Source organism: Patiria miniata, unplaced genomic scaffold (assembly GCF_015706575.1).
Source record: "Patiria miniata isolate m_02_andy unplaced genomic scaffold, ASM1570657v1 HiC_scaffold_29, whole genome shotgun sequence".
NCBI lineage: Eukaryota > Metazoa > Echinodermata > Asteroidea > Valvatida > Asterinidae > Patiria > Patiria miniata.
Window position 1 is genome coordinate 11,692,431 of NW_024037068.1, and position 13,622 is coordinate 11,706,052.

General features: G+C 38.7%; 1 protein-coding gene across 1 annotated transcript in view; it reads right to left on the bottom strand.

The window, feature by feature from the left end:
- LOC119735171 overlaps positions 1-11,511 on the bottom strand; it is a 38,580-nt gene extending 27,069 nt beyond the window's left edge. Inside the window, exons 1-2 of the mRNA XM_038208876.1 lie at positions 11,476-11,511; positions 9,995-10,630 (exon numbers count right to left, since the gene is read on the bottom strand). Coding sequence (XP_038064804.1) covers positions 9,995-10,630; positions 11,476-11,511 — 672 coding nt within the window. The remainder of the gene's footprint in view (positions 1-9,994; positions 10,631-11,475) is intronic.
- Between the last annotated feature and the right edge of the window lie 2,111 nt (positions 11,512-13,622).

Below are 13,622 nucleotides of genomic sequence, written 5' to 3' on the forward strand. Positions count from 1 at the left end.
AAAATGTTTGTTTTCTGCCCGGATCCTGACTGTAGTGAGCTGAAATCTCTTGGGGATTCATTTCTGGCATCTACTCACCTTGTATGAATTTTTGACTTGGTTTCGTGAAGTTGGATTTTTGGCCCAAAATCAGTATTTTTCATGACCGCGGATATGGAAATCTTTTCAGATTGAGACAATTTTTGGTAAAAACTCAAATGTTTCTTTTCTGCCCGGATCCTGACTGTAGTGAGCTGAAATCTCTTGGGGATTCATTTCTGGCGTCTACTCACCTTGTGTGAACTTTTGACTTGGTTTCGTGAAGTTAGATTTTTTGGCCAAAAATCAGTATTTTTCATGACCGCGTATATGGAAAACTTTTCAGATTGAGACCATTTTTGGTAATTTACTGAAATGTTTGTTTTCTTCCCAGACCTTGACTATAGTGAGCTGAAATCTCTTTGGGATTCATTTTCTGGCATCTAACCACCTCGTGTAAGCATTTGACTTAATTTCGTGAAGTTGGACCTTTTGACCCAAAATCAGTATTTTTAAATGACCGCGGATATGAAAAACCTTTCAGATTTAGACCAGTTTTGGTAAAAAACTGAAATGTTTGTTTTCTGCCTGGATCCTGACTGTAGTGAGCTGAAATCTCTTGTTGATTAATTTCTGGCATCTATTCACCTTGTGTGAACATTGACTCGGTTTCGTGAAGTTGGATTTTTTGAAAAAAAATCAGTATTGTTCATGACCGCGGATAGAGAAAACTTTTCAGTTTTAGACCATTTTTGGTAACAAAATGAAATGTTTGTTTTCTGCCCGGATCCTGACTGTAGTGAGCTGAAATCTCTTGGGGACTCATTTCTGGCATCTATTCACATTGTGTGAACTTTGGACTTGGCTTCGTGAAGTTGGATTTTTTGCCAAAAATCTGTATTTTTCATGACCGCGGATAGGGAAAACTTTTAAGTTTTAGACCATTTTTGGTAAAAAATTGAAGTGATGGTTTCTGCCCGGATCCTGACTGTAGTGAGCTGAAATCTCTTGGGGATTCATTTCTGGTATCTACTCACCTTGTGTGATTATTTGACTGAATTTTGTGAAGTTGGATGTTTTGGCCAAAAATCAGTATTTTTGATGACCTCGGATATGAAAATCTTTTCAGATTTGGACCATTTTTTGTCAAAACTGAAATGTTTGTTTTCTTCCCGGATCCTGACTGTAGTGAGCTGATATCTCTTGGGAATTCATTTTTGGCTTCTACTCTCTTTGTGTGAACTTTTGCCTTGCTTTTGTGAAGTTTGATTTTTAGTCCAAAAATCAGTAAATTTTATTTTAGTTTTTTTACCAAAAATGGTCTAAATCTGAAAAGTTTTCCATATCCGCGGTCATAAGAAATGCTGATTTTTGTCAAAAAATCCAACTTCACGAAATTAAGTCAAATGCTTACACAAGGTGGGTAGATGCCAAAAATGAACAAACATTTTAGTATTTTACCAAAAATGGTCTAAAATCTGAAAAGTCAAAAATCTTCCAAATTTCCCAGAATTGCTGAAATACACTATGAACACTTTAAATCACATGCAGATGTTGTGGTATTGCATTAATTAAGGTTCAAATTACTTTTAGAAACAATCTATAGTCACATTAAGATGTTATGAAATTGTGTAAATTCAGGCAAAACGTGGTCACGTCACGACAGAGTCCGGTTGGCAATGAACAAGGGCGGATCCAGAACACAATTTTGGGGGGGGGCCCAAAAAAATTTTGGTCCTCCAAAAAAGTGGGTCCAAAAATTACGGCGTGGGGTTCGGGGCCCGCTTAAGGCCCCGAAAATTTTTTGGATTCTAGATGCTCTGTGGTGCGATCTGAGGCAATTTCTGACCACTTTAACCAATGTTTTTTGAGGAAAAGATGGTGGTGTACTCATTGCCTGCCTTTTTTGCGATGTCACATTAAAAAAAAAAAAAATTGGTTTCGTTTTGGGGGGGGGGCCATGGCCCCCTTTGGCCCCCCCCCCCTTGATCCGCCCTTGGCAATGAACTTCATCACCTACACCAGGCAACCTGTCCCATTATGCAAGGGTTTGTTTGAAAAGATTGAAGCTTTTTTATACAAATGTATCATTTTTTTTTCAAATTTGCTTGTTTTTTTCTGTCAAATAACCATTTTTGCAGAATTCTGCCAGAAATCTGCCCAAAAAAATCCATTCTGTCAAATTTTCAGTCAAACTCATTATTTAACAAAAATCTGTCAAAGTTAGCTGAAAATCGGCTAAAACGGTCACCCTGATCATGATGCATAACACAGAGAGAACGACCTCTTTTGATACTGTGTACGATCTTGTTTTCTTCAGTGAGTGTGTTTAGTGTAAGAATTCAGTATGCCTCTTAGCCGGGCAGGTATTCCACTGGTTTGGCATATCCTGAGATTAAATGTTTCTAGCAATTCTTACACCTGTCACACACTAATCCATGGATGGAGAGCTGGATTGTTCATGTATGCAGGTATGTATACGAAAATCCAGTTATCGCAACGTAGTTCTTTTCGAGATAATTATTATAGTGCAATGAGGCAAGGTATTAGAGAAACAAGAAAGCAAGTGGTACGGCAGGAACATTACAGATAATGGCATGACAATCAACATTCCTTGTATTCAGTATGAGACCGAAATACCGCTCTACTGCATTCAGTACACTGAGCTTCATGTATGGCAAATTTGGGCAGGTAAATCGAAATTGGCATGTTAGAATGATTTTCTGGTAATCCTTACTTTTAGGACCCTGTTGCTATACAGGAAGGGAAAGACTCACCAAAACAGTTGACTAATTGACACTCAAAAGTGACATTCTGATATTTTTTTGACACATCTGAACAATTGGCAATGACACCTTCTTGAATATCAGCAGGTTTAATTTTGTGGAAAGAGGGCAGGGCTTTGATTTATGAGGGAAATTAAGAGGTAAAAGACGACGGTGACAACCAGAAAACAGACTCAAAAACCAAGATGGCAAACATGAAAGCTCAATGCAATGAAAGCTCGATGCTGATTGGCTGATAAAAAAAAATAAACATCTTATTTATTTTTTTTAGCAGCCAATCAGCATCGAGCTTTCATTATGTAGGGCTTTCATTCGTGTTGTAAGAACTACAACGTGCACCTGACTGCAAAAAAAAAAAAGGTAGGAAAGTGACATTTTCTTTAAATGTGCTTTCAAAATTACAACTAACATGAGTTTATCTGAAGGAAAAAAGACTGCTTTAGCCTGCAAAAGATACTGGACAGTCCTCTGCAAAAGTCAGTTTTGAACAGAACTCGTAAAAAAATAGGTGTCCTAAAGATAAGGATTACCGATTTTCTTTTAAATATTTGTAAGTTTTAACTAATCAATATCTTGCATGGGGTTAGGCAAAAACGACCATTCAGCACTTGTTCTATTTTGTAGCTCGGTTCTCAGCTTTTGTCCATGAACATGCACGCATTATTTTACAAGATAGGCCTCGCAATCCAGTGCACTGAAACATTTAAAGCAATATTAGGGCGACGCCTCTGAAAATATTGAGAAAGGAGTCCACCATTTCGGGAGGTAAAGATAAAGTCTCCCGTATACAGTCTACCAAGGGTTATGTTAAGTCATATTTTGAAGGCAGGTATTCATCATGTAAGTGTACAGGATCATGATTTGAAGCTGAAGACTACGACTAGACTGGTAAATGACTTTTTAAGTTTTCGCCATTATATTTTTACCAGCTTGCCCTCTGCTCACACGGTTTGTAAAGCATTGTACATTTCTTGTATTGTACTTTGGTTATGCACTAAAAGGGTTGGACTGGTTGTTTCTTGTGTTAGTCTATTTACCTTTTACTCGTGTTTTTGCTATCTCTTGCAGGTTTTGGGACTAAGGGGAGCTTAATTTTGTATCAAACTTCATGAAGTAAACGTTCCCCGAAGTATGAACAACGCAATTGTTAAGAACCTGGGTTGATGTTTCTAGCTCCGCTGCTCCAGCACTTTTACAATGCCGAACTCAAAAGGTAAGTGAAGCAATTAATACACAGCCATGCATTCTGTACCTTCCTGAATGTCTTTCATTTAAGACCCTCAACTTATAATACAGCCTGTCTAAAAAAAATGGTACAATCGAAAACGATTTTTTTTTCAATCTTAAATCTCAACATAAGTAAGTCGTTTTGAGCATCACATTAAAGAAAAAAGACCAGGCTTTCCAATACTTTTTGTTTCATCTCATTTGCTTTTGTCAATCCAGAGATAACTCCAGTTTACTGCGGAACACAAAAATCGAGTTTGTGCCACGGTACTCGAAACAACTCTGCCCATGCATAAAAGTGGCACAAAATCGATTTTGGTGTATCGCACTAAATTGATTATATCTCTGAATTGACAAAAGCAAATAAGATCAAACAAACACTATTGGAAAGCCCAGTCTATGTTCTTTAGTATTATGCCAAGTAAGAATGAATTATTTTGAAATTTCTTATTTAACTAATTTTTTTTCTGACTGTGCCATTTTTTTGGGAGACAGGCTGTATGTTCTGCAAACCAAACCTGAACATTTTGTCCACCCCGACTATTCCTAAGGTGCTTTAATTGAAATCCAAAGACAAAGACAACTTAGACAAGCCATATAGGAATTTGAATCATTGTTGAGATAGAAACGACGATCAGCTCGTGTCGATAGCATTTGAGTGAGTTTGTTTGCTGATCTTCCTCGTATCAGCACGCAGAGTTTACAAAGCCTTGTGGGTAGCTAATATTCGCTTCGATCGATTTACGAGGATTCCACATGAACTCATGCTTCGAAAGTGCTAGTCCAATCATCAGGGAAAAAACGAATAGAGGAGCGGAAACCATGGCGTGGCATTGATGACATGTGGGCCAATGGCCAGTGAAATATCCATGTTTTCTTTTCTGACCCACTTTTTTGGGGGACCAAAATTTTTTTTGGCCCTCCCCAAAATTGTGTTCTGGATCCGCCCTTGGGGGGGGGGGGGGGACTGTGTGTGGAGCCACTTAAAGCCAGAGTCCATCATTTGCAGCTAAGTAACTGGCGCAATTATTGTTGCAAAACGTACTTGGTTAAAAGATAGTAAGGGGACTAACCTCCCTGTGAAATTATGCTTTCTGGCAAGCTGTCTTTTTGAAGAATGAAATCAGCGAAAGAAGGCCTTTCCAACGGTGCGTCTTAAGAAGCACCGTTGGAAATTTCCGTTAGTAGGTTTTTATTCGGCGTAACCCACGCAAGCATTGAACCCACGAACACGCGGGCGCGTGGTTGCTATTATTTGTCGGATCAGTGCGCAACACATCGCGTAGCTGCAATCGGCTCAGTGAGAACGTGTCTCGGGCCCAATTCAAAACATGATTCAGCAACTTTTGATTTGAAATCGAGATGCCAGAATGTAGTTTTTCTCGAAATATACAGCTAAAGCTGAGCTGAAACTTCATCAGGTTGGTTGTTCAGCACCCTTCTTTAGATTTGAGCACTTTTGTTGCTTCAATCGAACAAAATGCACAAATTACAAATGATGGACTATACCTTTAAGGGTTGAGTAACTTATTTCCCTTGGGACTTTGCCTTTGAATCCTTCAATCCTGTAGATCAGACCCTAGGATATTGACAAATAGTTGGTAATCGGAGACAGTTAATCAAGAACAGTGGTCATGCCTTTAATTATTCTTCATCATCCGTCATGTCATACCACCATAATCAAGAGCCTTAGCAATTATCCCAACCATTTGGAGAATCAAGCAATCAACTGCCTAAATCCTAGCCCTGCAACGCGTACACTTTGAGCCCAATAGACTAAGTGCAACTTCTCTTTGCCATACAACAGTGCATAAAGTTAATGGACCAATCAGATACAAAGATTCCCAGTATGCAATTGTGGGTGACTCACATGTTCTATGGTATTAAGAACATACAGTTGGTGACTTAATAGTTCTTGTTCGGTCACAATATCCTCAAAAGTCTACATCATGTTGTTTTGAAAAGCAAGTACCTTAAAATTAAAGTTTCAAAGACGTATATAGTTTAACAATACAATAGGAATCGATAGTCACAGTAATGAAGATAATAAGTCTTAATTTTATACAATATTACGTACACTCTTTTCTGCAGATTGGAAAGCAAAATTAAAGTAAAATTAATTTTGTACACCTTCCTGTGACAAATCAAATAAAACAGTTTTGAACAAAATTTACTTCGGATCACCATTACACAATGTCTGTTGCTAATGTTTTCTTTCACCGCCCTATCCAAGGGTGGTGGTATACAAATGATGGATGTTTGTGAGTGCAATGGTAAGAATAATTTCATGAGGTGACCGATGAAATGTTCCATTCCACGAGGCGAAGCCAGTGAGATAAAAAATACATTGAGGAGTTTTTTGGTCACTGTTGTGGTGTGACTGCAATGAAATTAATATCATTCAAGGTCAATCGCTCTGGAGATAAATATGAATAATAAGCCCATTACACTTTTGTGTTTTGACAATCAGAATTTGGTGAAAGTGAAAGGAGGAAAAGTTGCATCACGCACATGACTCGTGATGTCTTCCAGTCGTACTTTCTCTCTATTTAATCTATTGGAGTTAGTGTAATTGACACAACCGTGACTTGGTTTTCTTTCCTTGTCTTTTTACTCTCACTTTCAGTTGATTGTTATCTCATCTCTTCACTTCTGTCTTAAGTACAAGTCACGCAAGTGAATGACCTTCTCCTTGTAATTCCTCACCAGTTGACAAAATAGCTATCAGTTTTGATTAAGGTACATGTACATCTAAAAATCTTTTAAAAAATGCTCAATTCTTCCATGAAGTTTTTTTGTTAATAAAAGAGAAGGCTGGCAAATTATTTTTGTGAATAATTGCAGGGTTCGACCTTAACTCTTTTGTTCACTAGCCAGCCGGGGTACTGAAGCAACCGCTTAACTAGCCCGCGGGCATTTTCACTAGCCCGCCTTTTTTTTAAACTAAAATACAAAGTGACGTATTTTCAGGCTCAATTCTGAGGCAAGTTTGTCAGTGTTTTTAATAAACAGATCTAATAATTTAACCTTTTCAAACAGTTCGTAAAATTAGACACAAATTGATGAGGTTTTCTATCTGAATTTTTTGATTGATTTCTTCCTGTCCGTTCATCTTTGCCGTATCCCGTATCCCAATAAGATTTTGACTCGCCAGCCGGGCTACTTCAGGAATAGTTTGACTAGCCCGCTGCTGTTTTGACTAGCATTTGGCTAGCGGGCTACGGCTAAAGTCAAACCCTGATAAATGGTACTCTCTGAGTGCAACGCAAAAGCTCTTCATTACATTTTAGGCGCGCATCCAGGAATTTTTGCCGGGGGGGGGGGGGGGGGATCAGCAAAAATTCTGCAATGTACACAGGATTTGTTTCTCCAGACACTTGGCCCCATAAAATCAATAGGTGTTGGGGGGGGGGAGGGACTTGTACAATATTTTCAATGGGGGGTGGGGGCGCTGTTCAAATCCAACGATTATTAACACTATTACAGAATAGTGTAAAAGCACCCCCTAACCAAGCTGGCTCTGTCTGTATTTTGTGCACAAGGGGACATTTTTAGCTGTACAATTTTTTGGGGGGTGTAAGAGTGGGGGGGGGGGGATTTCATCACTTTTAAGGAATTTCTAATATAAGAAAAATTTGTTTTAGAGAGCTGGGGGGGGGGGGGGGTTGATACGCGCCTGCATTTTGTAATTATTTAACAGCTTGTCAATATAGTGTGCAATTAAACCACTGGATCACTCATTATTTAAAGTTCTTAATTGTCCCGTAATTAATGAAAAATAACGGGCACATGTAATTAAACTTTTGAATGTATTCCTCGAAATTGCCCCTTTTGAGACCAATTTTACTTTGTTCTTAATTTTGGTGTTGCGCTCTTCAGTGGCATTTTGTTACTTTTGTCGGTTTTTATGCTAATGTGATTTCCGTACTCATTAGCAAAGTGTCTTGTCATGAAAGGCAAGATACAACATTTGCAAACATCACAAAACGAAATGATCAAATTATCACAAAATACCATACTAGATTGTTAGGGAGTGACAATCTAAAGCATCCTGTAAAATCATGGCTCCTGGTGTGCTGACATTTTCAAGAAAAATGGTATTTTTCCAACGCTGGTCAGCCGACCAGCGTTGAAAAAAACTTTTCTTTTTTTTCAAAAACTGCTCCCTTTTTTCATAATTAGTTATTGTGTGTTTTCTTTGCAATTGATTACACAACTGTGAAAGGGTACAAGCCTGCTAGACTGATTCTCTGACCTTACAATTCCCCAAAGTCTATAAATTCTCCAATTCATCTTAAATGGGGTCAGGGAACCAGACTATAAGAACATGAATGGTTTTCTTGGTTTTTCCAGCATCTACAAGCCCAAAACGTGAAACAAGTCTTTTTAACAATATTTGCTTTAACATACTAATCCACCAAATCGATTTATTTCTGAAAAGTGCAGCAAAAGCAAATGTTGTACTTTCCCTTTAAAGGCAGAGACCTGCATGTTACAGCTCTTCAGTAGAAAAAAGCTGCCAGATTTTCGATATTTTATTACCATGAGTCTTCTTTTCTGATGTGACTCATTGCTTGAGACATACCAGTAACATATTGAGCAAACTTTTCTGGGAAGTTTTTTCAATGAGCAAAATTTGGGATATATAATTTGAAAAGCGAAACTCCTATGAACAGTACGACTGTATCTAAAATGACATAAAAGCAAGAGCGCCCTCAGTTGTCAGGAAAAGCATGGAACCTTTTTACAGTTTCAAGAAGTGCAATAAAATTAACCAAAACGAGATGTCAAATAGTTTCTGGTGCTCATAAATTTAAGAGTTTCAGAAAGTTGCACAAAATATGTCCCCAATTATAAAGATTCATGTCATTGTCTATTCAAGCAAGCATTTCAGCCAATTAGTAAAATTGGAAAGTGATTTCATTCACTGCTGTTCAAAATCTAGAATCATCTTGATTCTGTTTGAGCAATTGTGTGATTTGGGAAAAGCTGAAAATTCGACTTTACTCTGGTGTCCACTTTTGCCGACCGAGTTATGAAATGAAGTGTAGGAATTTGATTTTAAAACCAGTGTGGTAGTCGAGTCCATCACAAGTCAATTACAAGTTCGGTCACAAGTAAATCTGAAGTCCATTCTGAAGTCCGATCTTAAAGCCAGAGTCCATCATTTGCAGCTATCCAAAAAGTAACTGGCGTAATTTTTGTTGACAAACATACTTGGTTGACAGATAGTAAGGAGACTAAACTCCTTGTGAAATTATTCTTTATGTGTCAAGCTGTCATTTTGAAGAAATCAACAAAAGAAGGCCTTTCCAACGGGTGCGTCTTAAGAAGCACCGTTAGAAATTCAAATTAGTATTTCGTTTTGTTATTCGGTGAAACGCGCGCTAGCGTGGACACGACGCACATTGGCGCGTGGTTGCTATAATTTGTCGGTTCGGTGTGTGACATCGCGTAGCTACAATCAACAAGTGAGAACGTGTCTCCATTGCTGAATTCAGACCCAATTCAAAACATGATGCAGCAACTTGTGATTTGAAAGCGAGATCCTAGAATGTTGTTTTTCTCGAAATATACAGCTGAAACTTCATCAGGTAATAGTCGTTCAGTACCCTTCTTTAGATTTTGAGCACTTTTGTTACTTCAAATGAACAAAATGCACAAATTACAAATGACGGACTATACCTTTAAGTAACGGGGGATGAACATTGACAACGGAATGCCAGAGTTCTTTCGGATAACCTATCATTACTTGGGACTGGTTAACTGGTGATGGACATTCCAGGATTCGTGAAGACTTGTGGTGGACTCAATTACAACAAGTATGTGAACCCAGAAATTTAAGTTAACGCAAAAACGTTGACCATGAAATCTTTTCATGATGTCTTTTTGGAAACTTGACAACAAACTGATTATTTACATGTCCACTTGGTGAAGTCCCTGGTGGTGGAATTACCTTATACTGGTGGTAAGGTGTCATTTGATCCTCCGTGACCATCTGAAGACAGTTCCATCTTCTCTTCTCCAGGTTCCTGAGCTGCATCCTTCTGACCAATTACAGACAGTTCAATCTGGTCCTGTACATGTTCTTGAGCTGCATCTTGAGGCCTGATTGCAGACAGTCCTATCTGGACATGAATGAGTTCTTGACTTGCATCCTTTGGCCCAATTGCAGACAGTCTTGCAGTTTCTTGTTCTGGTTCCTTAGCTCCATTCTTCTTCCTGATTACAGACAGATCTTCCTGTCCAGGTTCGAGTTCTTGGGTTGAACCACCGTGGCGCGATCCCAGATACATCTGTTTGGTCTCGTACAAGTTCTTGAGCTGCATCCTGTGACTCTGAGTTTGGTCCTGCACTTCATCTTGAGGTGCATCCTTCTGCTCACCTGGAGACACTTCTATCTGTACATGTACAAGTCGTTGACTCGCATCCTTTGGCCCAATTGCAGACAGCTCTATCCGATGCAGGGCGTGTTCATGCGCCTCACCATGTGGTCCAATTACAGATAGTTCTATCTGCTCTTGCACTGCGTTTGCAGCCGCTTCGTTTGGTTCGATAGCAATGAGTTCTCTCTGCTCTTTCGCTGCTTTTGCTACATCCTGTGTTTTGCCTTTGCAATGTTGTGCAATGCATGAAAAGGAGAACGCTTCAACTACAGCACTTCGATAGGCGGAGTTTGTGACGCTGTAGACCAGGGAATTGATAGAACTGTTGATCACCTCCAAGATGAGTGCACTTGTTTTTAATATAAATAAATGTAGTCCCAATTTGCTGTCGAGAGTGTATAAGTTCACAAGGACAAAGGTTGTCCACACAATACGCAATAAATTTAAAATAAGAAACACAGCAGTGTTAATAACCAGCATACGCGCGACCTTGCCAACTGGCTGTGAATGTTGCTGTGAAGCAGGAGTTTGACGGCATAGCTTGATCACGATGTAAATGTACGTAGATACAGTGACTGTGACAGTGGACACATAAAATATTAGTGCCAGAACAGAATATATCTTGGCAAAAAGAAGTAGAGCTGTTGATGGAAGGTGGTTAAGCCCAATTACTGAGAAACCTCCAAAAACCACGGAAAGAACCCAGAGTCCTGCAGATATTTTAGCAGCTCGAGTTTTACTGGCTGAGGCCCTGAAAGTTATAGGGTGATGCACAGCTGAGAATCGTTCCACTGCTATGGCCGTTACAAAACAGTAAGAGGCTGTAATCGCTGTTTCTCCCACTGACGTCAAAATAGTTTTTAATGGGTTTTTGCTGTTTGCATCAAATTGTATAAATGACGCTATCAATGTAGTAAGAAGGACAATGGAGTCAGCAACTGCCAGATTGGACAAGTACACATTGATGATTGTACGCATAGACTTCACTCGAACTACGACAAAGAGGAAGACGAAGTTCAAGAGGAGACCAAGGGGTGGAATGATTTGAGCAGAAATACCCTGTGAATATTCAGCTTGCGCTGCCTCTGACACATCGTTCCCTTCCAATGTAATGAAAAGTTGGTTGTTTTCCTCCATGAATTTGATTCTGTTTAATCATGTGTACTCTCTATCATTTACTCCAGGTTTCTGATATAACATCAAAAATTCATTCGTTTAAATACACCTTTGCCATCATATCACTTAAAGAATTAGTTTCAATGGAAACATTGGCCATCAGGATGTTTATTTGTGATTTGGTTTCATGTTTGGTTTACTTCACCTGGAGATTTTTTTTGTAACCAAGAATTTCACTTTTGATATTTTCTTGATCGTAAGAGCTATGATCATCTGTTATGATAAGCAGTGCTGGAAACACATTTAATACTGAAAATCCTCAACTGATTAAAAAAAAAAAATTTTGGCTTACAAAGAAAGGAAACTGCTTGAATTTCAATTTTTTCGGTTTTGGGTAATCATTAAGGATGTCTTTGCTTGTGTGAAAGTGAAGTAAGATTCGCATCCATGTTCACTGACCTGTACGTGATGATTACTGAACTTGGACTGCTTGGTGCACGATTTATTGCATGCTGTCAGTTGAAATATATTTTGGCGGGAAAAAATGAGGGAAAAAAATGAAGTTTTTCGAAGTAAATTTCAATTTTTGGTTTCGGGTAATCATTAAGGATGTCATTGCTTGTGAGAAAGTAAAGTAAGATTCGTATCCATGTTCGCTGACCTGTACATGATGATTACTGAACTTCTTCTGCTTGGTGTACGATTTATTGCATGCTGTCAGTTGAAATCTATTTTGGAGGGAAAAAATGGGGGGGGGGGAAATTGAAGTTATTTGAAGTAAATTTTAATTTTCGGTTTCAGGTAATCATTAAGGATGTCTTTGCTTGTGTGAAAGTGAAGTAAGATTCGTATCAATTAAGGTTCGCTGAGTGTACGTGATGATTACTGAACTTGGACTGCATAGTGCACGATTTATTGCATGCTGACAGTTGAAATTTATTTTGGAGGGAAAAAAATGGGGGAAAAATGAAGTTATTTAAAGTAAACTTAAGCGAAATCAATCTTGGGTAATATTTTTTTGGGTGTGAAGGGTAGGAAGGGGGTGTGAGGGTGGGCTATGGGCGGGGTTGATAGAAATGGACATGGGTGGACTCTATTGCGATTCTGCTAGATCAAGTTTATGCAAGTACATGTACTTGTATAATATTAGGCCCAAGCTGCATTAAATGCCAGTATAACGTATCAACTTACAAGACTAATAAAGTTATGATTTGGGCCTATATTAATACATACATATTCAGCCTAATCATTCTAGAGCCAGATTACGTCCATTTCCCACAACCCCTTAACTTTAACACCCCTCCACACAGACATACCCGCCCCCCATCCACAACCACCACAGCCACCAAAAGATAATGCAAGCCTGATTTCACTTCACTTTACCTGATTTTGTTCTATGAAAACCAAACAAAATTACAGTATGTAATTGCGCAGTATAAATTGCGCAACAAGCAGACACAGTTCAGTATCGCTGACCTCGTAGAGGTCAGCGAACCTGGATATGTATCCTTCTTTGCTTTCACACCAGCAAAGATGATTACCCGAAACAGACCATGACACTATAAGGACTTTGTGAAAGAATTCCCTCTCGTTTTAAGCTGGTTTACTCTTTCAATCATTTTTTTTTTTAGCTCCTCCGAAAGAATTCTATACGTTTCCTGATCTTAACAAACAATCTATTACCTCGATCTTACGATCCACATAATATCAAAAGTGAAATTCTTGGTTTAAAATTTTACATCAAGGAACTGAAACATGTTTCGATAGAAAAAAGTTTTAGCTTTCTTTAACGTGATAATGCATTTAAACGACTGAAATTCGAGTTTATATCAAACTGATATGACAGATAGTGTACGTGAACAAATAGAATCAAATTCATGGAGGAAAACAACCAATTTGTAATTGTAGCGGAAGAGAACGACCAGTCAGAGGCACGCGTAGGCAAGCTATTGATTCAAAAATTCTATCTGCTGCAATCATTGCACCAATTGGTCTCATCTTGGACTTTGTCTTCCTCTTTGTCATAGCTCGAGTGACTTCCATGCACGTGCAAAGGTCATAACTGTGACCCTTCCATCGTGCCGGGCGA